The 24,878-nt window shown below is 41.6% G+C and overlaps 1 protein-coding gene across 1 annotated transcript in view; it reads left to right on the plus strand.

Annotated features, from left to right (window-relative positions):
- Nucleotides 1-24,878, plus strand: part of septin12 (septin 12) — a gene marked incomplete at both ends in the record, with an annotated part of 52,607 nt that overhangs the window by 14,472 nt on the left and 13,257 nt on the right. Inside the window, one exon of the mRNA XM_080511820.1 lies at nt 20,357-20,713. Within this exon, the coding sequence (XP_080367946.1) occupies nt 20,357-20,713 (357 nt within the window). The remainder of the gene's footprint in view (nt 1-20,356; nt 20,714-24,878) is intronic.

The following is a 24,878-nucleotide window of genomic DNA, read 5'->3' on the forward strand; positions in this document are numbered from 1 at the left end:
CACATCCAGCCTGGAGTACTCTGGAGTTAGCGGGTATACCCTGCCTCTTACCACAATGGGCTCATATCACAGCCTTCAACCCCAGTGGGAGTACCGTAGAACTCTACTACAGCTGGAAACAAACATGAAGAAGGCCTCTTACCATGGGAATGTTTGGGAAGTCAACCAAAGGCAGAGGTTGATGCAGGGGATCCAAGAACCACAGGGAATGAACCATGGCTCCATCTCCATTCATGACATCCAAATTCCTGATGGGGTAAATACCGTTGGGCTGCAGAAAGGTGGTGGTGCAGACAGGATGTCACCAGAAGTTAAGTATCGTGACACAAATGCCAACTGGAATGGTCATCTGCAAAATAGCAATGCTACTAGAGAGGAGAGGTGTACTGGCTTCAAAAAACCTTCCCAACAAGACCATCATGCCCTAAAGTCTTCCCAACCCAAAGCTAAAGAAACCCCACGCCTCAACAAATTTCCTCTGGATCTCGACAGTTTGGTTAACAACATCTCCACATCTTCACCCAACAACATTGAAGAAATACCAATGAGCCCCTCAAACCCAAAGTCAGCTTCAAGGAGCTCAGGGGTCACACAGCATTTCATTGGTCTTCCACATACTGCTGCCAGCCCTTCAGCCTCACTCAGCAGCCTGGATAGCTCCTCTGACACAGTGCCTCACCCCTTTCACCCTCCCTTTTCAAACTTCTCCCCATGTTCTCCCTCGCAGAGCTCTCGGTTTGTTCCCGAGATAATTGCTTCCCATGCACCGCTTTCTCCTGCTCAGACCTTCCAGGTAGATATCCTCGCCAGGCACCAAGTTGTTCAGGTAGTCCCCAGCCTGCCCAGTCCTTCCAATTCCTCTAGTACCTCCAGTCTGAGAGCTGTTGGCTTTTTGGAAGATCGTGATGATGTTGCCAGAGATACTGTAGACTTAATTTTACAAAGGATAGCCTCTTTTTCCTCGCCAGTCACCACTGACAGTCCAGCCATTAGTGTGATCCAATCTCCTGATGTCCAAAGGAGCAGTGAGTCCACAGGTGCATTTGGAGTTCTCACATGGAAGCAGGAAAAGAAGGACAATGAAGGTAAGATCATTTTTACAGTGCTAAAAAGACAGCACGCTCATGAAAAGAGACTAATTCTCATGAAAAGGATTACATATACTGTTGTAACTAACATAAAATTCCAAGGGGTTACCCTAGTTTTACTCCCTCTTTCTTTAGGTGGAAGTATGTTTATGTTTATGTGTACATTAAGCAAGTATAACTGCAAACTTCCACTGCTTTCATTGTTCTGATGAAAGGTGAAACAGGCAGCTAATAATATCCATGCACACCGACTCTTAGATACAATACCACATAAGTCAATCATTTTTGAGCTAATTGAGTGTGTTATATCAATGTCCTATACTGAACCATCTGTTGCTCAGTAAGTCCAGAGTTCACACAGTGGACTGTTTAAGACAAGTTGGTTCACTTCCAATTCACAAGGGATTACTGTTTTAAAAGTGGAGCTGAAGTATACAAATGTGGTTTTCTTGGTCCTGGTGTGTGAGAGCCGTGATGACTATATTTGATGGGCCTGTTAATTCTGTAAGCACACTGATGATGACGATGATGATGGAGGTCTGCAGGGAGGATGCCTCGTGAGCCAAGATACGACTCCAAATTTAGGCAGTTCAGTTAACAAAAATAATTATTGATACAGCACCTTTCATACACAAAATGCAGCTTAAAGTGCTTCACAGTTATGAAAAAAACCACATTAAACATTCAAAGTTCAATATTAAAAGAGAGGATGCTTTGAAAGTAGACTTCGGGCCTATCTAGAGGGCAACAGAGCTCAGAGCCTCTGTAAACAAACTTATTTAAACTGGCTCCCAAGGTGCAAACTATTTGATAATGCTCTCTTGCCATCTTCATGGAAATGGCAGGAGCACTGCTTCTAAGCTTGAGCACCGTGACCATGGTAAATAGCTCTTCTGCATATGTACAAGTAGATGGACAATCACAACAATGGCGGCATGATTCCCAGTCCATATTCTCCTGGGACTTGGAAGTTTATATTTGAGTCAGTACAAATGTTCATGGACTCTTATTCTTAAAGTTTGCAGCGTATTATTCTATGCGTACATGCCTATGTGGCTTCATTACAAAAACAGCTGACAGCACCAGCTTGTGATCTGACATGCTAACTGCATAGTTTTCAGGGTTTCCACATTGCTGTGTAAACAAACATTGTTGTCAGAAAGTTCCCATGTATAAACGCAAAACATTTCTGTCACAAAACGATGTATTTAAACATTATCGTGCAAACTGGGCATAAGAAAATTCTCAAGAAAAATCTAAATTAAAAACAAGTTTTGAGGTGCCTTATGAAACTCATTTATATGAAATGGGAGGGGATTATGCATTAATAACTAGAATGTGCACTTGGTAGAGGGTATGCCTTCCCCAACGCAACATTTGTCTGTGGAACCAAGTCAGTATTGCCAGCATGTTAGCTGTTAGGTCATATCGATGCTAACGAGCCTGTCAGATAGCAAAACCACTGAATGAAACACTGAGCGAGGGACACAGATAATCCACAAAGTCAATGCAATGAGCCAATGCACTCACACCAGTGTTTCTGAATATTTGCCAAACTGAGATAGCGCTGGAGTGGAATTAGCAGTGTGTCAGCAGGCAGCTAACAGCAGGTGAGATTTTTACATCCAGTAGATGGCTGTAATATACTAGGGGTGCTTTTAGTCTGCCGAAATCATAGAGGAAGACAAAGAAGCTCCAAAATGGTGGTGGAAATCATAAACACCGACATTGAAACTTGTAGTGTTTTGGCCGTTTCAGTGTCACAGTTTCTGTTGTCCATGTCAAGCAGGTTGCTGCTCTTTAAGGTCTGTTAACATTTAAATATGTGTCTTTGCACAGTGACATGTCTCCCAGTACAGGGTGCCCGCTGCTCAAAGGTTCTACTGTATTTTTTTATATAAAATGTGTGTAGAGCTCAAACAGATGGTAGACCTTTGCATTTTGTCTGACATGAAAAGTGATCTTGGCTTGAAAAAGGTTGATGACCACTCATTTAATGAATACCTCCAAAAAGATGACAGTGAGTTGAGTTTGCAGACAAAACAGACTTTCAGTGAAGTGCTTTGTAACACAGGTTAATAACCTTATTTTAATGTCTACATATTCGTAGTGGTGAAGTGCTGATGCCTCCTCTGACAGCTGCTGGCGTAGCAACAAAACACTCCTGCATTCACCTTGTAAATTATAGGCTCGGTCTGCACGAATGAATGTTTACAGTAAAATCATTATTGTCCTCTATCCTGTTTTGTTTCCCATCTAAAGCATGAAAGCCAGAAAAGGGGCTCCAGAGCTTTAGAGGAAGGAGGTCTGTTTACTGAGATCAAGTTCTCATTAAAGTATTCTAAAAAAAAAAAGAAAGAAATTATTTGGTATCATCCTACATTTTAACTGCAGGAATCCAACATGCAGTCCTCCAGTATTGACAATATCTCTATTAACAAATTCAAATGAACTATTTTCATTGAAATGTTCAATTAAAAGTCAAAAATAACACTAGAAACTTGGAATTAGGCAAGCTTAAAATACAAAACAGAACAAATAAAGTTTATCGTGATTGCTTGCAGAAACTTTAGTTTAGTTGCTTTTTATGTTTGCTGCTAGTTTCTAACACACTTTTTGAACTTTAGTAGATGGTTCATTTGAAATATTTTGCTGCTGAAGGCGAATTTTGACTCAATGTCCGACTCAAACTCACACCATGTTTTGTTATCATTCTCCAAGAAGTTCAGACTGCAGTACCAAAGGCAGCGAAGCAGCCCCATACTATGATTGTTCCACCACCAAGCTTCATTTTGGGTCATCTGGTGTTTTAGCTTTGTGCTTACAAGCATACTTACTAATTCCCACAGAACTCTACTCAGGTTCCATGTGTCCTGAGAACACGATCGCAGGCAGACTGTGGAACACTTCTGACTTTCATTCAATGGTGGTGTTCTCCTCGGCTTTGGCTCAAATGCAAAATCTGATGACAGACTGGGACAACAGGGACTTTTCCTGGATTCCTTTGTAGTCTCTGGTACAGTTAATTAAATCCTCCATTAAGGAGGTTGTCCAGTCAGCACCTGTCACCGTTGCAGATGTGGGATCCGTAGGAGAAGAGTGGAGTGATTTGGGGGTACATGTAGTGCTGGGTGTGTACAGATGCTGGACACCTACAGATAAGATGCACATTGAGATGTGACTTTGCAGTCGGCTAGCTTAACGCATGTGATCACCAGTTAAAACTCTGGATGCAGTACACAAATAACTTTTTCATTTCTTAGTTTTTTCTTGGATTCTTGGACAAAGTTTTGTCACATGTCTTTGTCACTCCTTCACTTTCATCGCCCACATTGTCCCATGTGTGACTTTATTTCGCAAAATTGTGAGAAAAAAAAACATAAATAAGACTTCTTGAAGATTTGAAGACTTGAGATTTAAATGCGGCAGTAAAGTGATCATAGAACGTCAGTTGAGTGTATTTGACTCTCCTATTGGATAGCATTTTATTTTCCAGCAGAGCTGGTGGCAGACATGCATTTTCCATTGATGATTGACTGAAATCACTATTGTTTCTCCAAAAGTTCCATCTTCAGATGACAAGGAATTGTTAAAATTGCAGTACTGACCATTTTAGAAAGGCTTTTCCCAGTTTAAGTAGAAACATTGCACTCTGTACAAAAACTGATGTTTCAACAAACATCCAAAACGCAACGATAGTTTCATTCCTTCAATCGTCTCTATGCAATCAACCAAACCCTCGTCTCTGGAGCCGATAGGATGGAAGCTCAGATTCAATACAGTTACTTTTATTTCTCTACTGCGTGTTCTAAAGCAGATATCACAGTTTTAAAATGAAAGTTCAGACATGGGGATAAACTTCAGGCAGTCAGAACCCTGCAGTTCAAGTTCAGGGATGGCCTCTTGATGTATGGAAACACTCACAGTTCATTAGAAGAGACTTGGTCTTACTTCATGGTGGTAGATTGAAATCAGTGATTAGAATGCCTTTCCATCCTGCTTTTCTCTCCGCAGCTTCCTGATCATCACCAGCCTTTTTGAGTCAATCACTGCTGTTTCTTCTTCTCCAAACACTCCATGTGATGTGCAGCATTGTGTGCTTGCCTCAAAGGTCAGGGGGCTCTGGTGTTTCTGAACACACACAAAAACAAAGGAAACAGTGAAAATGAAGTTATTTTCTGAGGAGAGCCTCCTTTCTGCCTCAGCTTCAGCCTGCCAGTCTTTCCTTTCCATTCGGTCAGATTTGAGGCCTGTTTCCTGTTCAAGACCCCTGAAATGTGTTTCCTACACCAGATAAGATTAGCTGTTGATGTCTGTTACCTAGATAAACAAAGATTCTGTCTAACGCCTACAGCATGGACAGTTTGGGAAGAAGACAGACATGGAAAGGCCACAAGGCAGTGAAAACACCCACATAACCAACCACCATCACAGAAGTGGTGAGGTACACTCCAGAATGTCACTACCCACCTCCTGAGAATCAGGAAACCTTCTGGTTCTAGGCCAACACTAATACCCACAATCTGATGACAATATTGGATGAGTTTCCCCTGAAACATATGTTCCAGAAACAGTTTAAACAACAATGATTTGACGTGAAAATGGAAAACGTTTGTTTATTTTGAGTGTCCGTTTACATGACATGGGTGCTTAGAAAATGCAACTTTAAAAAAAAAACTCCCAAGGGAGAGCTTTTTAAGAAAGCTCAGACTCTGTTTCCTTGGAAAAAGCAAAAATGCAACTTTTTGAAAATGCTGCTGCTGTGCATTGCAGTGCACCTCCAGAGTGTCACGTCTCCCAGTCTATATTCTCCTTGAACCTGGTGGTTTTATAGTTGACAGATACTGTAATAACGCTCCAACTTGGTCACTTGTCCATGCGAATGTCCGGGTACCAGAGATGGGGACTGAGTCATACGGCTTCAACACGAGTCAGTTTTGATGACTTGTGACTTGGCTTGGAAGTTAAAAACTTGGCACTTGACTTGATAAACAATGACTTGAATGATTTGGGTGTTGTTGATTCTACATTTACAGATTTAATATACATATGAAAAAAATGTGTAATTTTACTGATATGGCCACAGGGTGTGAATAGGGTTGTCATATTTTAAACAATAGCCTTTCAGTCATGCCCACTGCATGCTAGAGCCAATCAGAAAACAGGATTTTGTCACAGAGCCAATCAGAGGAGAGCATGGAGGGTTCACAAAACAGGAAGACTGACAGGACTGCATGCTAATTTTCTCAACTTCGAGTTAATTTATTAATATGGTTAAAAATACAACATATATTATAAAACAATGTGCACCCATATAACTTTAGCCAGTGCAAATTCCTTTGTCAGTACTTTCGAGTTACTATATATCAGATTGTCAAGAATTGTGTGTGTGTGTGTGTGTGTGTGTGTGTGTGTGTGTGTGTGTGTGTGTGTGTGTGTGTGTGTGTGTGTGTGTGTGTGTGTGTGTGTGTGTGTGTGTGTGTAGATGGATAGATAGATTGATAGCTAGATAGATAGATAGATGGATAGATAACTTGATAACTTTATTATGATTCTGACAATTTACATCAGAGATGCACTACAGAACATAATTTTGATGCAGGATCAACAATAAAACACACAATTAAAAAGTACCTGCAAAAAAATACTTAAAAAAACCTGAGATAAAATAAGGTGCGCAAAATGCAGTGCAAGAATAAATGAGTGGAAATAATTTAAGACAGAGAATAAATAAGTCAAAACAGAGAGCATTGTATTTACAGTGTTTAGAGACAGGTGGTGGTAGGGAGGCAGGCCACGGCAGGGTGTGTAGGGTCCATGGTGATCCTCAATGCCAAGTCCCCTGTTGGTGGCAATGGTCATGTCAGCAGCCCTCGCCACACTCTTCAGTTGTTTTTCTGTCAGGTAGAGGCACAGCCTCTCTCTGGCTCCTCTGGAGGAGGTGGTGAGGCTGATGAGCCCTCTTCAGACGCCACCAGAAGGTCAGGCGCTGATGAGGAGGTGTTGTTAGCCACATGCACCCCCAGGCACCATTTCTACTGCAGTGTCCGTGATGTAAAGCAGTTCAGGTGGTAGATATATATACTGCATATATTGCGTGTAAGAAGAAGCGTCTACCTGGGATGAAACCAACTACTACGTAATGTGGTACCGGCATCACTGAGGATAACAGCGTTGTCAGGTGATGCAGCGTGCTCCTCGAGAGTGTTTGCTTTCCATTTTGCCCCTAAATTTTGCTTTATGAACTGTTTTCTATAAATAATAATCTTCTGCAAGTCAAAAAGACAAACAGTGTAATGGATGAGGAAAGAGTCGAGACGGGAGGGAGAGACGACTGTCTGCTTCTTTGTCTTCATGTTGAGACACGCTGCTCCACATTCCTGCACCAAACATTGTGTGTGTGTGTGTGTGTGTGTGTGTGTGTGTGTGTGTGTGTGTGTGTGTGTGTGTGTGTGTGTGTGTGTGTGTGTGTGTGTGTGTGTGTGTGTGTGTGTGTGTGCGTGTGTGTGCGAGAGTGAGAGAAACAAATTTTTACACCAAATTAGAGGGTAACGCTTCACGTTAGCACTACTGAACTCTACTTTTAACTGGATTATGAAAACATATTGGAATGCAAGGAATAATAATAATAATAATAATTAAAGCTACAAGCAACCTTGATCGGTGCCTCTCACTTTGGCCTCTGGCCTGTCGGGGTTGTCCTAATCATGGCCTCTGGCCCATGTAAATATTGGTCAAATATATATTTTGAAGGTTTCCTTAATAAAATAAAAAAAACGTATATTTTGAAAAATGTTAGGTGCTTTTTTTGTAAGCCAACAAACCTCTAATCTAGCTCATCGCTAAATATCAATTTCCGTAGGCTTTTGGTGTCATTTTGAATAAACAAGGGGTTTTATTTTGAAGGAGTTTTAGGCTTTCAGTTTGAAAGCATTCTGGAAAATTATATGCTATTGAAGAATTCCATTCTTCTCTGTATCCTGCTAAAACATTTGTTATTTTTGTCTGTGACCCACCACATGTGGGTTCTGACCCGTGTGTTTTCAACCTCCGTCCTGGTGAAACCAGGATCCTCACCACCGCCTGAACACTGTATTGAAATTAGCAATGGCTGAAATTCAAGAATAATGAAGAGCCCCACCTCAGAAATGCATCACCAGCTGCCATAGGTGATGTGTGTGTGTGTGTGTGTGTGTGTGTGTGTGTGTGTGTGTGTGTGTGTGTGTGTGTGTGAGTGTGGGTGTGGGTGTGGGTGTGTGTGTGTGTGTGTGTGTGTGTGTGTGTGTGTGTGTGTGTGTGTGTGGCTGCTGTTACAATGCAAATGATTAAAGCAGCAGTTGTCAGGCCTGTAATTGTGCCAGTGTTACACTTGTTTAAAAGTGGTTAGTTCTGCCACGAGGAGAGCAACTCTGTCAGTGATTGAAGTGAGACGACAACGTTTCAATTAACATTCAGCCCAAGGTTTATTAAGATACACACAGGAGTATGCATTATTAAAAAGAGTTATATCTTACTTCAAAAGATCTTTAGAAACTGTCTAAAATATGTCCTCCCAAAGTTTAAAAGGGCCTAAAAACAATTAAAAAAAATTATAAAAATTCCAAATGAGCATATTAAAAGGATTAGTTAGTCGAGATCTGAGTCCTTTTTCCCCCTTGAGTGATCTTGATATCCAAGATCCTCTGTATTTACTGCTCAGCCGGTCAGTTCACTCCATGAATTCTGCTGCTGATGTTGTCTCCCACTGCTTTTCTTCACCCATGCTCGCCGTCGCCAGGCTCCGGGCCGGGCCACGCTGGGCCCTCCGTGGTTCCAGCACTGTCCTGTTTCACCAGAGCCACATCAACATCCTTAAATTCACCTGTGAGCACACCGATTATCTAATCGGTGCAGGGGAACTGCTCCTCAGGAGTAGGCAATCCTGATGCTGATGCAACCACCAGGAAGTACAATACAATATAGTATAGTACATATAATATAATAAAATACAAGCAAACACTTCAAAATAAAAGCATGATGAAATTAACCAAATTATAAAACATGCACAAAAATGAAATTGTACTTCCACTGGGTGACACCAGCTTGGTTTTGTACAGAAACGTTTGGGAATTTCTTGTGTTTTTCTTTATACCGTTGCATACAAAAGTGTTATTTTGATACATTTGTGCATTTTCTAATTGTATAGGCTTTGCAAGTTGTTAAAATGCTTCATTACACATTTGTGGCTCTCAATATAAAAGATCAAACTTTTTCTCACTCTAATTTTGTTTTTCTTTGTTTTGTTTTTTTCAACTTTATGTCCAATGTGTTCAGCGAGTATGTCGCAATTAATAATTGTAGAATCACACAGGTGAGATTGTGCAGGAAAAAAATTAAACCAAGCATTTGAGTTAAACAGTTTTTAATGATAATTTAGATTGGCCAAATCAAAAGTAGTCAAAAACAGCAAGTTAACAAACCCCCACATTCCATGCAGCTTTAGGCTTCAGTGTGGACATTTAGCAAAGCAACATGAGCCCACATGTGTCATCTGACAGAATGAGAAGTTAAAGAACCGGCAGGAGATGTAACCAGGAAACAGGCCAGTTCCGCCCCTTGACACACTGATGTGACAGGCTGAGCGTCAGTACAGACGCTCCACCGCCACACCAGGTAAACAGCTCTCCTGTCCTTTTAAACAGCTTTCTGGTCGACTGTCAATTCTTCCCAGGCTCACTGTTTCTGGAAGATTTACTCCTCCAGATTGGACATGTGAAAACTAGTTTGCATGCCTGTGAGCTCGGTGGTTCTTTAAGAGGTTTAACATGTTCTTAATTCACAGCTGAATGAGGTAAATGTGTAGAAAAGAATATTTAACAGTTATTTAAGTAATGGTTAACATGTAGTTAAATTATTTAGAGTTAAAAAGGCATTATATGAATTTGAAGCAACGCTACCTTGTGCATCAGTTGACTGTAGTGACTCACTGCAGTCTTCACACATTTGATTTAATGCTACTTGTGGCATTTTATTTTCACTGTGGTTTTACCACATGTTTATTATCTGATATTTTTCTGATTGAGGACAAACTAGATGGTACTCAGCTCAGCTCAACGCAATTGTATTTATAAGGCAGTTTAAAACAACACAGTTGGCCAAAGCGCTGTACACAGACAAGAGCAGATAAAAAATATACAATTAAATTAACAACTCAGAATAAAAAAAACTTATAGAACAATAAAAACAATATAAAACAATACAATTAACTAAAAACTGTAAAAACAATCAAAGTAAACATCTCAGACTGTGTTAAAAGCCAAAGAGAATAAAGTGTGTTTTCAGAGAGGTTTTAAAAACAGGAAGTGAGTCGGCCGGCTTGATGTGTAAACGCAAGTCGTTCCACAATTTTGGGCTACGACTGAAAAAGCGTGACGGCGTCTCGGCCTCCTCTTGGTTTTGTGGACGAACAGCAATGAATGATCTGCCAACCTGAGAGAAGGTGAGGGAGCCGATCAGATAAATACTGTGGGCCAGGCCTTTTAAAAACAAATACAATTATTTTAAAATCAACCCTCAGACGAACTGGGAGCCAGTGAACTAGAACTGGTGTGATGTGCTCGTGTTTTTTGGCTCCTGTTAAGACTTGAGCAGCGACATTTTAGATCAGCTGAAGACTGAAGCTGAAGAGTGAAGACTGGCTGAGCCCAACGTAAAGTACAATAATCTAAACGAGTGGTGGTAAAAGTATGGATTAAAATCTCAAAGTGATGCAATGACAGAGCAGGTTTCACTTTGGCTAATTGTCTCAACTGGAAAAAGCTGGACTTGACCACTGATTGTATTTGTAGATTTAATTTAAGATCAGAGTTCAGTCTAACACCAAGGTTTTTTGCCCAGTGCGTCAGTGTTGACAAGGTGAACCCAGATCAACATTCATTCAACTTTACACATTGAGGCTTTTCCCCCCACGATTAAATTGTGTTATTGAATTTAAAATGTTTAATTACCACATGATTTTTCAGTTGGTCTCAATAATGTTCATCAATATCATGTTGGAATTTCATTGTTATCACAATCTCAAAAAAAGAAACACATTATTAATTCACTAACATAGTCCAATTAAGATGAAATAAATGTAATGGCCTGACAAAAAGAATACAATAATCTGGTCATTATTCCAGCAGATACTTTATTTAAAGGTGCTCCTAATGTTTATTTTGTTTACTTACTTACTTACTTACTTAAAAATTTAAAAAAAATCACACCACTTACTCGGTAGCATGCTAACAAAGTTTGTTCAATTGAGCTGATATTTGGGGGATGGCCTAAAGGGGAAGGGGGACTAGGGTTACGGATCACAAGCTAATTAGCTGGGTCCTGCTAGACTAGTTATCTTAGCAGATTAACATGTGAGATTCCAGGTCAGCAACACCTGGGAGCTATCCTCTGCGATTTTCAGGCAAATCGCAGGTGTTAGCATCACATGCTAACAAGTTTGTTCAAATGAGCTGTAATTTGTAGGGTGGCCTAATGAGGGCGCTGCGATCAAGAATTACTAGCTAATTAGATGGTTTCCACGTACTTTTGACCCCGCCCCAGGCTCACAAGTTCAGTTGGGGGGGGGGGGGGGGGGGCTCGCTCGGCAGCAGCTGGCAGCAGCTGGCAGGCACAATAAAATTTCCCGCAGGAATTTTCTAGTTACTATTATTATTAGGGATGAGCGAGTACACCACTTATCTGTATTTGTATCTGTTCAACCATATAGATGATCTGTATTCGTATCTGTACTCGGAGTGGGCGTGGCATAACCGTCAAATGGGCGTGGTTACATTAAAACTGGGTGGGGCTTAAATCAGTGCATTATTTTAAGTCTGAAATTGATAAGGATTGATCAGAAGTTGCTTGATTTATTGTTTATTTAAAAACTATTTACAGAACAGCCTCAGAATTGAGAGTCAATATATGTATTTTTATGAACAACCACATACAATAAACATTAATATAGGATACTTTGTGTGTTCAGCTATATGTGTGTATGTGTGTAAGTGGTCTATAAGACTGTTTATTATTTAATGATGTGTGAACCTGGTGATTCATGTAAACATCCAGTGGTGACAAACAGGGAAATAATATGTCAGCCTTGTTCACTGTATTCTTCTCAAAAGCACCACGTTCAGTACGAGCAAAGTTTTCCAACTGACTTTACACCACCAGCCAAACTAAGAGCAAGCAGACGGTAATTAAAAAATAAAAAAACCCAACCCTTGTGGAGGCTGTTTTCAGCTCTGTCTTGTCAAATGCACCCTGTACGTTATGAAACAAGTTCACCAAGTAACTTTAAATATCACACAAACTGAAATAGAGGCGAGCTGAAGAAAACCTTTGCAGCAACACTCACTCTGTCCAAGCTGCTGCAGAAATGTGTCTGTCGGGAGGGACTCTGTGTGACTGGCCAATCAAACTGTCCGTTACCAAATGAGGATTTTCCTTCAGTACATTGAGGAGTTTTACTCATACTGGTCAAACATGCATTATCCGGGTTCATAATAATAATTAGGCTCATTAGTGACTGAACAACGTGAACAAGACTGAGTAATATCTAATTATTTACACACTGAGAGACAGAAACACAGGGAGGGATTTACAGTTTGTTACTTTTTAAATACCACAATTGTTTCAGTGCTGCATTTTTTTCTGTTTCCTCATTTCATTCATTTATTGTTTTTAATTGTGGTCGGTTGTATTTGAAGTATAAAAACTGCTATGTAAATTAACTTATTAGTACTATTGTTGTATTTTTTATGATGCACCAGTTAGATTGCCAAATAAACAAAAAAGAAAGAAATCACTCACCAATCAGTGAGAAAAGTGACTGTGATGTGACGAGGAAATCCAGCAACAGCAAGAAACAGCAGAAAGAGTGCAACCACCTGGTACCACCTGGTATCACCTTGTGTGGATGATCAGTGCTTCTACATGAACCGGCATGCTTGGATCGGGTCGCGGGCTGCAACTAACCATTATTTTAATAATCCATGAATCGGTCGATTCATTTTTCAATTAATTGATGAATCATTTAAAAAATACATTTCAAATTGTTGGACCAGTTAATATTGAATGAACTAAACATCAAATATGTTATGATTATTTAAAAGCACATAACTGAACCAATACGAAGATGTATACAATATAAATACATATATACACATATATATAAGATAATGATTAAATAAGATGTAATGTACTTCAGGGACCACAAACAGTCCAGGTTCATCCTGAGTGACCAGACTGGTAAAATATTGCTATAATAACCTTTACATTTACTCTTCAAAGTTTTTCTTTGTTGTGGTCAGTGTATTTTAGGAAATTGTCTATTTTTGCAAGATCACACAGCGGTATGGAGCGGTACGGAGCAGTAAGGGTAACCAGAGGCAAATCTGGTGCGTTTCCTCCAGAAAGTAGGTTAAAATGTCGGCAGGGTTTAGAGCTCCACAGATATGTGACATTAATCTCAGCCAGACCTTATGAATCCTCTGTTGTTGGTTACATCCTCCACTTTGCACTCGTTGCATCTGAGCGCGCTCCGGCGACAAACCAGTGAGCTCGAGTGCTGCACCGCAACTTTGATGTTACCGAGAGAGCGAACGCCAGCCGAGTGACGCATAAATCGTGCGACACAACGAATCGTTAATGAAGTCTTTGCCAACACATTCAATAGTCGAATTTAATGGATTTAATAGATTTGTTGTTGCGGCCTTTGTCAAGGCCTGACAGACAAATGCAGGGCCTGCAGTATTCTGTATGCAGCAGACAAGCTGCCTGCTGAGAAACGTCTCACTGGGTCATTTGCATACCAACTGTGATTTTAGCTGGTGGGCAGGTGGAGGGGGTCTCTGTCGAGGGTTGTGTCAGCCACAGGATTTGACAATTTTGACATGTAGATATAAAAGTTAGCCCACATTTCCATTGTGCTCTGACATGCCCAAAATCTCAGCATGCACCATATTTCAACATGCGAGGGTGTGAGGGTCCATTCAATGCTGCTTGTAGTTTCATTCATTTTATTGTCTGTAAGCTTATTTAGTAACAATTCTGAACTAAAATATAAATGCAGCACTTTTGTTTTTTGTTCTTCTTTTTCATGAGTTCAACTCAAATATGTAAAACTGTTCTATGTATGCAAAAGAACACTTTCTGTCAAATATTGTTGACAATCTGCCTAAATCTGTATTAATGAGAACTTCTCCTCTGCTGAGATAATCCAGCCCACCTCACAAGTGTAGCACCATCAAGATGCTGATTGGACAGCAGTGTGCCTTATGGTGGCCTCTTGGTATGCCGCACCAATATTTGAGTGAAATAGGCCTTTTGCATCCATAGAAAGTCTTAGATCTTTTGAGTTCAGCTCATGAAAAATGGGAGCAAAAACAATAGCGTTGCATATATATTTTTGTTCAGTGTATATATATATATATATATTTATATATATATCTGTCCATGCTGTCTTCCTTATGTACATAATTTCTTCCTTCTTTATTCCTCTTTTTGTTTTATAGTCGTCAGGTATCTGTGGCCACATTCACATGTCCCTGGGTTTAACAAAAATAGATATTTCCCCCTCTACCTTTGAAAACCCTTTTTTCTTCATTTACACGGACCTGAATATCCACCTGGTTCAGAGCTGCTATGAGCAGCCAAACCTGTAGGGGGCAGTGTAACGAGAAGCATGAAGCCATGATAGCCAGTCAGAATCCTGGAAAAAACACATCACAAATTGTGAAGTAAATATCCGCCTACTCCACCTTAGATGCAACCAGAGACATTGAATCTATCCAGATCTCCACTGTGGGTGGAGTTTTTAGGAATCATCGTATGTGGTGAGTCGTAGCTGCGTTTATGTGTAAATGCCAGAAACACAGAGAAATATCACAGTTTTTTCAAATACCCGGTAGACATGGCCTGAGTTCCACCTGTGTGGTTCCTTCCCCTGTGTATTTAAACCCCTCTTCCCCTGTTGTCTGTCAGCTCATCTTCTTGCTTCGGTTTCCCCTGCGTTTCTTTGTGTTCCCTGGACTTTTGGACTATAAACACTGATTTTTTTATAGAAACTCATGAGTCCGCATTTGGATCCATCTGCAATCCCTGAAGATTATGGGTTGGAGGACCAGCAAAGTACGCTTTTTATTGTACAGTGTATCTGCCCATTTATCTCAACAAAAATCTCGATTTGAATTGTAACCAACCTTGGGATTGGTTAATCTACATTTAAGTATGTATGGTTGTGTTTGTGTGTTCCTGGGTTGGTGAGGGATTGGAGGAGGTTAGGGATCAGGTCCTTTCCCTTTCCACTCTGAGATGAGATATATTACTGTCATTATTGTCAGTATTGTGGTGGTTGTGTAGCTTGGTAAGTTTGTGTCACATCCATGTGATCCACTGACCTGGAAGTCTTCAGTGGTGACAACAGTTGTCTGGCACAGCGGCTGATAGCTCAGTTACTGCTGGATAAGTGATCCTGACAGGCCCGGGAGGGCGGAGTCCTCCTCGCAGGGATTAGTGGAAGCTCCTTGGTCTATTTGCATGTGAATGGATCCAAAGGCTCCCCATCCCCTCTCTCCCTCCATTCCTCCCTCTTTCAGCATGCAGCCTTCCTCCAATCACTCCTGCTGACACCAGGGAGAACCAGAGAGAGGGAAGGGAAGTGACTGGGCATCACTGCTACACAGCACAAAGTCTTAGCTAGCAGTCTCCTCTGGAGGCCTTCACTGCAGACCACTGGGCCTTGTGAATGAGTGAAGGTAGGATGTTTTTCTTGTCTGTCCTCGGAGTGAGCGCTGAGCTCTCGGCAGAGTCCATGCTCGGTCTCAAACAATGAGGACCGAAGTGACTGGTCCACTTGGAGGGGCAGAATGGGGGTGGGGGCTTTTGTCAGGCCTTGGCTGCTTTCTTACAAACTGTTGAATCAAAGAGAATCACAGAGGCAGCCGTGTTGTTCGCTAGTGTGGCTTATAGGCGTTTCATCGTCTCCTCAACTTGCTGGACTTTTTCTATCTCTGTGGTGTGGTTGCTGATGAGAACAATTCAAGGAAGGTCTTTTTTCCAGTGAATGCAGAGATCCCACATGCCTGGCAATTTGCTCTGCTAAAATCATTTAAGACAAACTGGTTCTCATGTGTGGGAAGCTTCAGTCTTTTTTCATTAAGGTTTCATTTAGATAGAAATCATATTTACGCAATACTGAAAGCAAATAATTGTGTGATGACATAAACCAATACTTTCACAATAAATCACAAATGTATATGTCAATATTGTAATATCACAAAATATGGATTAATTCTCTGCCAATTCAGTGAAAAATCTTTAAGCGTAAAAAAAAAATGCCATTAATAACAATTTGCAAAAATTGTGCACTTGCCTAACTAAGAATAAAACAGTTGAGGGTCTGAATGATTTCATCTGTGGTGTTCACAGTATAAAGTCAAAAGAACAAAATCTAACAAATTACTGTTTCTGAACCATAGACAGGAAATATTGCTTTTGCAATACGTCTCAACATTTTTTCAGATCATATCTTTACTTAGGGTTAGAGAGTCCAACAGGAAGTATTGCTTTAACTGTGCTGCTCTATGTATGTATAACAGTGTATTCACTTAATTTTACTTGCATTACTCTTTACATCAGCAGTGTCAAACACTGGGCCGAAATTACCCCGCCAGAGATGACAATAAAGACATTCTATTCTATTCTATTCTATGATTGGGTTTACATGGTAACATTTTGCAAACGATGTCTGTTTCCATCAAAACAGCAGAAACTGAAAAGGATGCAGCTTTCATGTTGGACCACTCGTGGGTGCTGTTGTTTGCTTTTGCAATGAAAACCATACACAGTCATACGCGCAGATAATTTGCTATAAATATCAATGGAAGTACACGGACATCAGAATCAGAGTCACAACTGTTTGATTGTTATTATACAATGTATAATGAAATTCCCATCTTTAGATAAAGATATATTTAAATGCAAATATAAAAAAAATGTTCAGTAATGACAAAAGGTGGAAGTGTAAAAAACTAGTGCGGTCAATCAGTTAAAAATTAACTAATTAATTAATTGCAATTAATTGCATTGCTTTTCTACTGAAGACTGAAGCTTGTAATGGATATTTATTTAAGGAACACCACAGAATTAATGTTGACTCAACACACAGAGACTATATTTAAATTTAAAGACTGTTTTTATAAGGTCCTTTTAGCTTTGGGTGAAACTTCCTCTGCAAGATCAGCAAAATAATAAAAACATTAATAAATGAATTAATAAACATCTAACATACGTCTAGGTTTTGTTAAAGTCCAGGTCCACCACTTTGACAATTTGAATATTTGTAGAAACAAAGTCAGTCATACACTTATTATATTCAATTCAATACGACTTTATTTATATAGCACCAAATACAACACAGTCATCTCCAAGTGCCTTTAACAGAGAAAAGAGAAGAACCCAATGGATCCACATGAGCAATCAGGAACAAAGTGGCCACACTATACTGTAGCACACACACACACACACACACACACACACACACACACACACACACACACACACACACACACACACACACACACACACACACACTATTAGATAGAGAAATCAAGAAATCCTGTCTTTTCTTGAAGATTATCTGTAGAAAAGGAAGTGAATACAGCTCAGGGCCCATTGTTAGATTGTTGGCATAAACAAATCAAATTTTGACAGTGTTATTCATATATTTTAGATTTTAAAAAACCCAAAACATTCCTCTTGCTTCCACCAGGGGGGCGATGTCCGGGCACTCTGCTTGTGGTACATATCCTGTTATTAAAGTTATGTTGATCTGATCTAGTAGTCAGTGTTTCCTCTCCATCTATTTAGGACTCGTGAGCCGCCATTCCGCGACAGGAAATTGGTTGTATGCCGACTAGACTGTAAGATTAAAACATACACTGACTTGCAGACGACATATTACGCAAATGAAAATTGTATTTGTTTTTTTATTTTTATTTGCGCAATACATGATCACATCTTGTCTTACACATAAACATGCTCGGCGACTCAGCATTGTGGCATTGATGTGTTTGGAAAGAAATCCCCAAAAAAGGAGAAGAAGGAGAATATGGACGAGGTCCTGGCTCGGAGAGAGAGGCCAATGGATAGTAATGTTGTAAAGCAAGCTTGAAGTAATAATTTGTTAGCATCTACTAGCATTTTATGTTTGCATCTACTTCTATGTTCTTTCATTTTCCTAAAAAACAAACTCCATGTAAATGAAACTTACAGGCGGCAGGTTGTGGCAGGAGCCACGATTATTCCAAATATCAAAATATCGTGGTCTGACATTGATGGCACCACCACGACCCACTGGATTGTTCTGGCTACTGATTAGAATCACAATCACAGATTTCACTGTGAAACTTCGTGTGTGGCTCCTTTAACCGGACCAAAGAGTGACCTCTGGTCCTCTTGAAAATATGGGTCTCGGTTCACAGAGAACTGTTTGTCCTCTCTGTTGTGCTTATGTCCACTTCAATTTTTTTAGCTTTTCATTTCTACATTATTATATTCTAGCAGGTATATTTTAGCATGCGTAATTTCACATTTTTTTTATGTGTGAGATGGAAATGCTATCTCGGTTGGCTATGTGTGTGAAAATGTGTAGCAGAACTGACAAATAATGTGACTTTGACTTTGACTTGCAAGTGAACTGAGGTCCGAACCCCAGACAGTGAGAATGCATCAGAGATTTTCCGACTTTCCAGCAGACAAAGCGAGAGGATGTGATTTATTGAGATGTGTCTTTCTGTAGTAGACAAACACATCCAACAATGCAAACCCGAAGATTGGAAGTTGGAAAATGTGTCATGGGCAGCCGTGGAGTAGAGAGGAAGAAGTAGTGGAGAAGGCACTCATTGATATCTGGTCTGAAGGCTATAAGTCGGGGTTGCTAACCCTAACCCTACCTATTAGTCACTAGCTAGCGAAATGGGCAGGATCTCCGCTTTTGTCCCGGATCTATGAGCCAGATTTCTACTTCATCATTCTTTTCTTCCTCTCTGGTCAGTGTTCATTTCTGGTGACGTGGCCCCCAAACCAGCAGCTGCTTTAATTGTGTGACGTTGTCCAGGTGGCTTGTTCATTCTCAAATGTTCTCAATGTTTGAAAGTAAAAGAAACAAGTTGGACTGGACTAATGTTTAACTGGCATTCAGTCATTTTCTCAGCATTAGGCCACAAACGGCAGGTTAGTCAAGGAAATGTTCCAGGTGCATTTGGTCATTGTGAAAAAGTCTTCAGTCAGCTTGTCCTTGTCTGTCCTGACTCACCAGGATTAATTCTGTGCCGTTAGTTGTACAAGCTGGATATTTCTAGCTGATTACATTATGTGGACTAACACCAGTCTGTGTGTTTGAACATGAAGCCTTTCTGTTCCTCGTTGTTCCGACTCCGGTCACAGAGACACTCAAATCAAAACGTCTTGTGTCATTGTCAAGAGAATTTGTAACACACATAGCCCGGAGCTGTCTGCGGAATCCAATCCTCTTAGAACACACACACATGCACTCACACACCAGTGAGAGGGGATACACTTCACTCACTTCAGGCCTGGAAAGAAAAGCTGCGTGTCAATGAGAAAGACAGCATGCCACTGGCTTTTAGCATTCATATGCAGCATGTTAAGCAAAATCTATGAACCCTTTGAAATGTCCAACTTTCCTCCTTGATTGGCTATAACATGATCTGGTCAGTATGTCACTCAACTCTCCATGCACACTATGTGCTAAACCTGCTGCCACAAACTACTTCTACTCTTTCGTGAATGTGTCAAATGTTCAGTGTTGGTAGAAAACAGAATTTCCCATCTGATTTGAAATGTATTAAGTTTGATAATTGTTTAATCTCCAGAGGTAAGAGCTACGAGAATGATTTTCCACCTTCTTAACGAGCGCTTCAGTCGTACTTTTCTCTCCTTACTGACGCGCTCCTCGGCTTCATCCATACATCCCGTTCTTGGATTTCATTCAAAAAACAACTCTTGGAGTCAGAAAACATGACAAGAATTCTTGTTGTGTTGAATTTATACATACGACTTTGGATTATAACGGGGGAAGTTGTTGTTTTCACCACGTATTTGGACTAGAACATTGTCTGGCTGTTTATTGCTTCTGCAGGTCTGTTTTTTAACAAATCAGCACCTGCCTTACACAAACTTGAGCTTCAGCTTCATCACAAAGTGAAATGTTTGTATTCCCTCAGAATCTGCCGGAGAGTCGGAGACAGACCGGTTAGCCTCAATGGAGGAGAGCGGTGAGAAGATGAGGATAACCATAGCAGACGAGCCAGAAGACCAGGTGAAGAGCAAAACACCTTCTGTGGAGGACAAAGTGACTGAACACTGGATGGAGGAGAAGGGAGAGGAGAAGGGAACCGATACAGAAAAGATAAAGAAAGAGCGTGAAATGGAGGCGGACATCTGCCCGTTGGTGCCAGGCCTGCAGGTCAGCTGGGTCCGGGGGACCGACTTGTTCGGTTACGTGGGCATCGAGGCAGTTCTCGACCAGATGAGACGCAAGACCGTGAAGGATGGGTTCGAGTTCAACATCATGGTGGTTGGTGAGTCCCAATACAAATGTACAAACAAACGGTAACGACAATAAGCACTTGGTAGAGCACATCGTTTATTTATTCATTTCGTTTACTTTTCAGGGATGATGTACAAAAACATTAATCTTGAAGAAAAGATGCTTCATAGCAGATTTTAGCCATAGCTAGTTTGTCTTGGTTGTTTGAACTGCTTCATGTTGTTGTGATGTTGAAGTTAAATTGTGTGTGTGTGTGTGTGTGTATGTGTGTGTGTGTGTGTGTGTGTGTGTGTGTGTGTGTGTGTGTGTGTGTGTGTGTGTGTGTGTGTGTGTGTGTGTGTGTGTGTGTGTGTGTGTGTGTGTGTGTGTGTGTGTGTGTGTGTGAGAGTGTGGAAGTGTGAGTGTTTGTGTGTGTGTGTGTGTGAGTGTGTGTGTGTGTGTGAGTGTGGGAGTGTGAGTGTGAGTGTGAGTGTGTGTGTGTGTGTGTGTGTGTGTGTGTGTGTGTGTGTGTGTGTGTGTGTGTGTGTGTGTGTGTGTGTGTGTGTGTGTGTGTGTGTGTGTGTGTGTGTGTCAACATCTTTTGCCAATTCAAACGGGCTCCTGGTGGCCAATCACAGAGCTCCACTTAAAGCTTTGAGTTAAAGTGGAGCTTAAACTCAGTGCTGAGGCCATCATCAGAGCTCTGCACTGTGGTCAGCCTGCAGTTTGACCAATGGGGTGGCACGTATTGTGGGGTGGCACGTATTGTGTCCACTGGGCCTCCAGGATGGATCACAGGTTTTCGTCACAGCTCTTTGCATTCCTTTCAATGGTCGGACGTCGCAGCTCCACATCAACAGAAGCCTGTTCTGCTCATGTGTGAATCTTTCTGAGGGTTTGTGAAACAGGCTTTATACTTATTCCTCATTTTGATTTTCATACTGAAAGAGGAAGTATGATTCTGTAAAGAGGAAGTGGTTGTGAAAGTGTGTACTCTTTCCGGCAACACTCGCACAAGAAACACACTTCCCCTGTAGTTTAACTGAAAACAGAAATATAGTTTCATTACTTAACCATGTTTGCCAAATTAACAATCACACATTGGTCAAGGTTTAAAAAACATACTGAATATTACCTTACGTAGCAACACTAATAATTTAAAATGAAAAGGATTTCCAAATGGTTGTTAAATGTAACTAAACAACATAAGTTGTGGTGTCCTAAGCACTAATGAAACATACACACTAGGGGTGGGACTTGATTAAAAAAAAAGTATTTAATTAACTCTGGGCTTTGTAATTGATTAATCAAAATTAATTACATTTTAAATGCATAGCAACATTTGCCCTAAAAAGTAACACTTCTCAATCTAAATGGATTTTAGTGGATGAATGAATCAAATAATAAATACAGACAAAAATACAGTAAACTCAAACCATTTTAATGTCTCAACTGTGGAAAAACAAATTAAAAATATCCCTGGCCAAAATGTAACAAATCTAAAACTAAAAGTGCTGTCCAAAACGAGACAATTCTCATTTGTACCATTTTAATTATATTATTTACTTTTCACAGCAGAGTTAGCTTTAATTGGTAAACAACCCCCCCCCCCCAAAAAAAAAAGAAACAATTTAACATGATGTACTTTTTTTTTTCCTTTCTTTTAATTCAAGTACAATTTCAAATATAAATGATCATTTGGCCTACATTTGTTTGGAACTTCAAGTACTAAATAAAAGTACGAGATAAACTATAACACCCATCAGCCTCACAACACCTTCAGGCCTATTTCTTCTCCTTCAGCCAAAGTCGCCGGTTCACCTTACCACCGTGTGACCTGCCAGTGAAAACAGCCTCAATGGACCAGAAGTCACAGGGTGAATCAGGACAGACGGCTCTGGGTGGGACGCTGCTCAGTCTCTGCTCTGGGTGGGACGCTGCTCAGTCGCTGCTCTGGGTGGGACGCTGCTCAGTCGCTGCTCTGGGTGGGACGCTGCTCAGTCGCTGCTCTGGGTGGGACGCTGCTCATTCGTTGCTCTGGGTGGGACGCTGCTCAGTCGCTGCTCTGGGTGGGACGCTGCTCAGTCGCTGCTCTGGGTGGGACGCTGCTCATTCGCTGCAGTGGGTGGGACGCTGCTCAGTCGCTGCTCTGGGTGGGACGCTGCTCATTCGCTGCTCTGGGTGGGACGCTTCTCAGTCGCTGCAGTGGGTGGGACGCTGCTCAGTCGCTGCTCTGGGTGGGACGCTGCTCAGTCATTGCTCTGGGTGGGACGCTGCTCATTCGCTGCAGTGGGTGGGACGCTGCTCAGTCGCTGCTCTGGGTGGGACGCTGCTCATTCGCTGCTCTGGGTGGGACGCTTCTCAGTCGCTGCAGTGGGTGGGGCGCTGCTCAGTCGCTGCTCTGGGTGGGACGCTGCTCAGTCATTGCTCTGGGTGGGACGCTGCTCAGTCGCTGCTCTGGGTGGGACGCTGCTCAGTCGCTGCTCTGGGTGGGACGCTGCTCAGTCATTGCTCTGGGTGGGACGCTGCTCAGTCACTGCTCTGGGTGGGACGCTGCTCAGTCGCTGCTCTGGGTGGGACGCTGCTCAGTCGCTGCTCTGGGTGGGATGCTGCTCAGTCGCTGCTCTGAGTGGGATGCTGCTCAGTCGCTGCTCTGGGTGGGACGCTGCTCATTCGCTGCTCTGGGTGGGACGCTGCTCAGTCGCTGCTCTGGGTGGGACGCTGCTCAGTCGCTGCTCTGGGTGGGACGCTGCTCATTCGCTGCTCTGGGTGGGACGCTGCTCAGTCGCTGCTCTGGGTGGGACGCTGCTCAGTCGCTGCTCTGGGTGGGACGCTGCTCAGTCGCTGCTCTGGGTGGGACGCTGCTCAGTCGCTGCTCTGGGTGGGACGCTGCTCAGTCGCTGCTCTGGGTGGGACGCTGCTCATTCGCTGCTCTGGGTGGGACGCTGCTCAGTCGCTGCTCTGGGTGGGACGCTGCTCAGTCGCTGCTCTGGGTGGGACGCTGCTCAGTCGCTGCTCTGGGGGGGACGCTGCTCAGTCGCTGCTCTGGGGGGGACGCTGCTCAGTCGCTGCTCAGTCGCTGCTCTGGGTGGGATGCTGCTCATTCGCTGCAGTGGGCAGCCGGTTTGGCTGATGGAGGGTTCAGCTTTGAACAAAGTCAGTTCTTACTCATTGGAATCAGAGTCTGAAGAAAAGGAAGTGAAAAGGAGGCTCTTTTTTAAATTCTTTTTTTGTGAAGGTTTTCTTTTAATAATTATTTTGGTTAGGTGAAACACATATACATAATTAAGCATACATCTTTGCAATGAGTCAAGTTCTTTTTGTCCAGTAAACGTGATGGTGGTGTCATCCTCTTCCTGTCTTCTGGAATTTGTCAATTTTCTCAGTCTCAGTTTGTGTCTCTCCATTAGATGAATCTCCTCCACAGCACACTGCTCCACGGTCGGGGGTGGTCGTTTGTACCACAGTCTTGTGATTTACTTTTTTATTTGCTAACAAAAGTATTTTCATTAGATACTGATCCTCTTCTTGTACTGCCTCACCTGTCACGTGTCCAAAGTAATAAACCTTACAAGATTTTGATATCTCATATCCTAATATTATTCTAAGGTCTGCCATATTTTGTCCTAATATTGTTCAATATAAGTCCAGAATATGTGTATGTGGCCTACATATATCAGTCTATATAATCTCCCGCATGGCTGCTGCTGCCACTCCCGTCTTGATTTTAGGAGTATTTCGGAGAATTATAGTCTCAGTCCTGGAGCCAATGGCCATGCACTGCATTTCACACATGACAACCCTTTCTTCCTTGAACATTTGTTCCCCAACACCCTTTTCCTATGTCCCCTAAAAATAGAAATAGGAACTATTTCAGTATGATGTTATACCTTTGTACAAAGCTGAAATTACTTTGCATTTCTTCCCCTTGTATGCTCTCTGAAATATCCCTATAATTTAATTTGTTGCGTCTCTTTTTCAAAGTAGCCTCATATTTGTAGGTATTGTTGTGCTCATGTTTCCTGTTCCAAAGTTCTCCTTCAGTTATTCAGAACTCTGCGGATTGCCCTGTTCAGTTATCGTGCACACTGCTGTGATTTCTTTATTTGCCCATTGATTAAGAGGTTTTGGTCAAAAAGAGCTACAAATGTACTCCTATAATCAATTTGGGTCAATTGTGTCTCCTGTAGGAAACTAATCAGCATCTTCTCTTTTCT

The sequence above is a fragment of the Blennius ocellaris genome (assembly GCF_963422515.1).
Source record: "Blennius ocellaris genome assembly, chromosome: 16".
NCBI classification, from domain to species: domain Eukaryota; kingdom Metazoa; phylum Chordata; class Actinopteri; order Blenniiformes; family Blenniidae; genus Blennius; species Blennius ocellaris.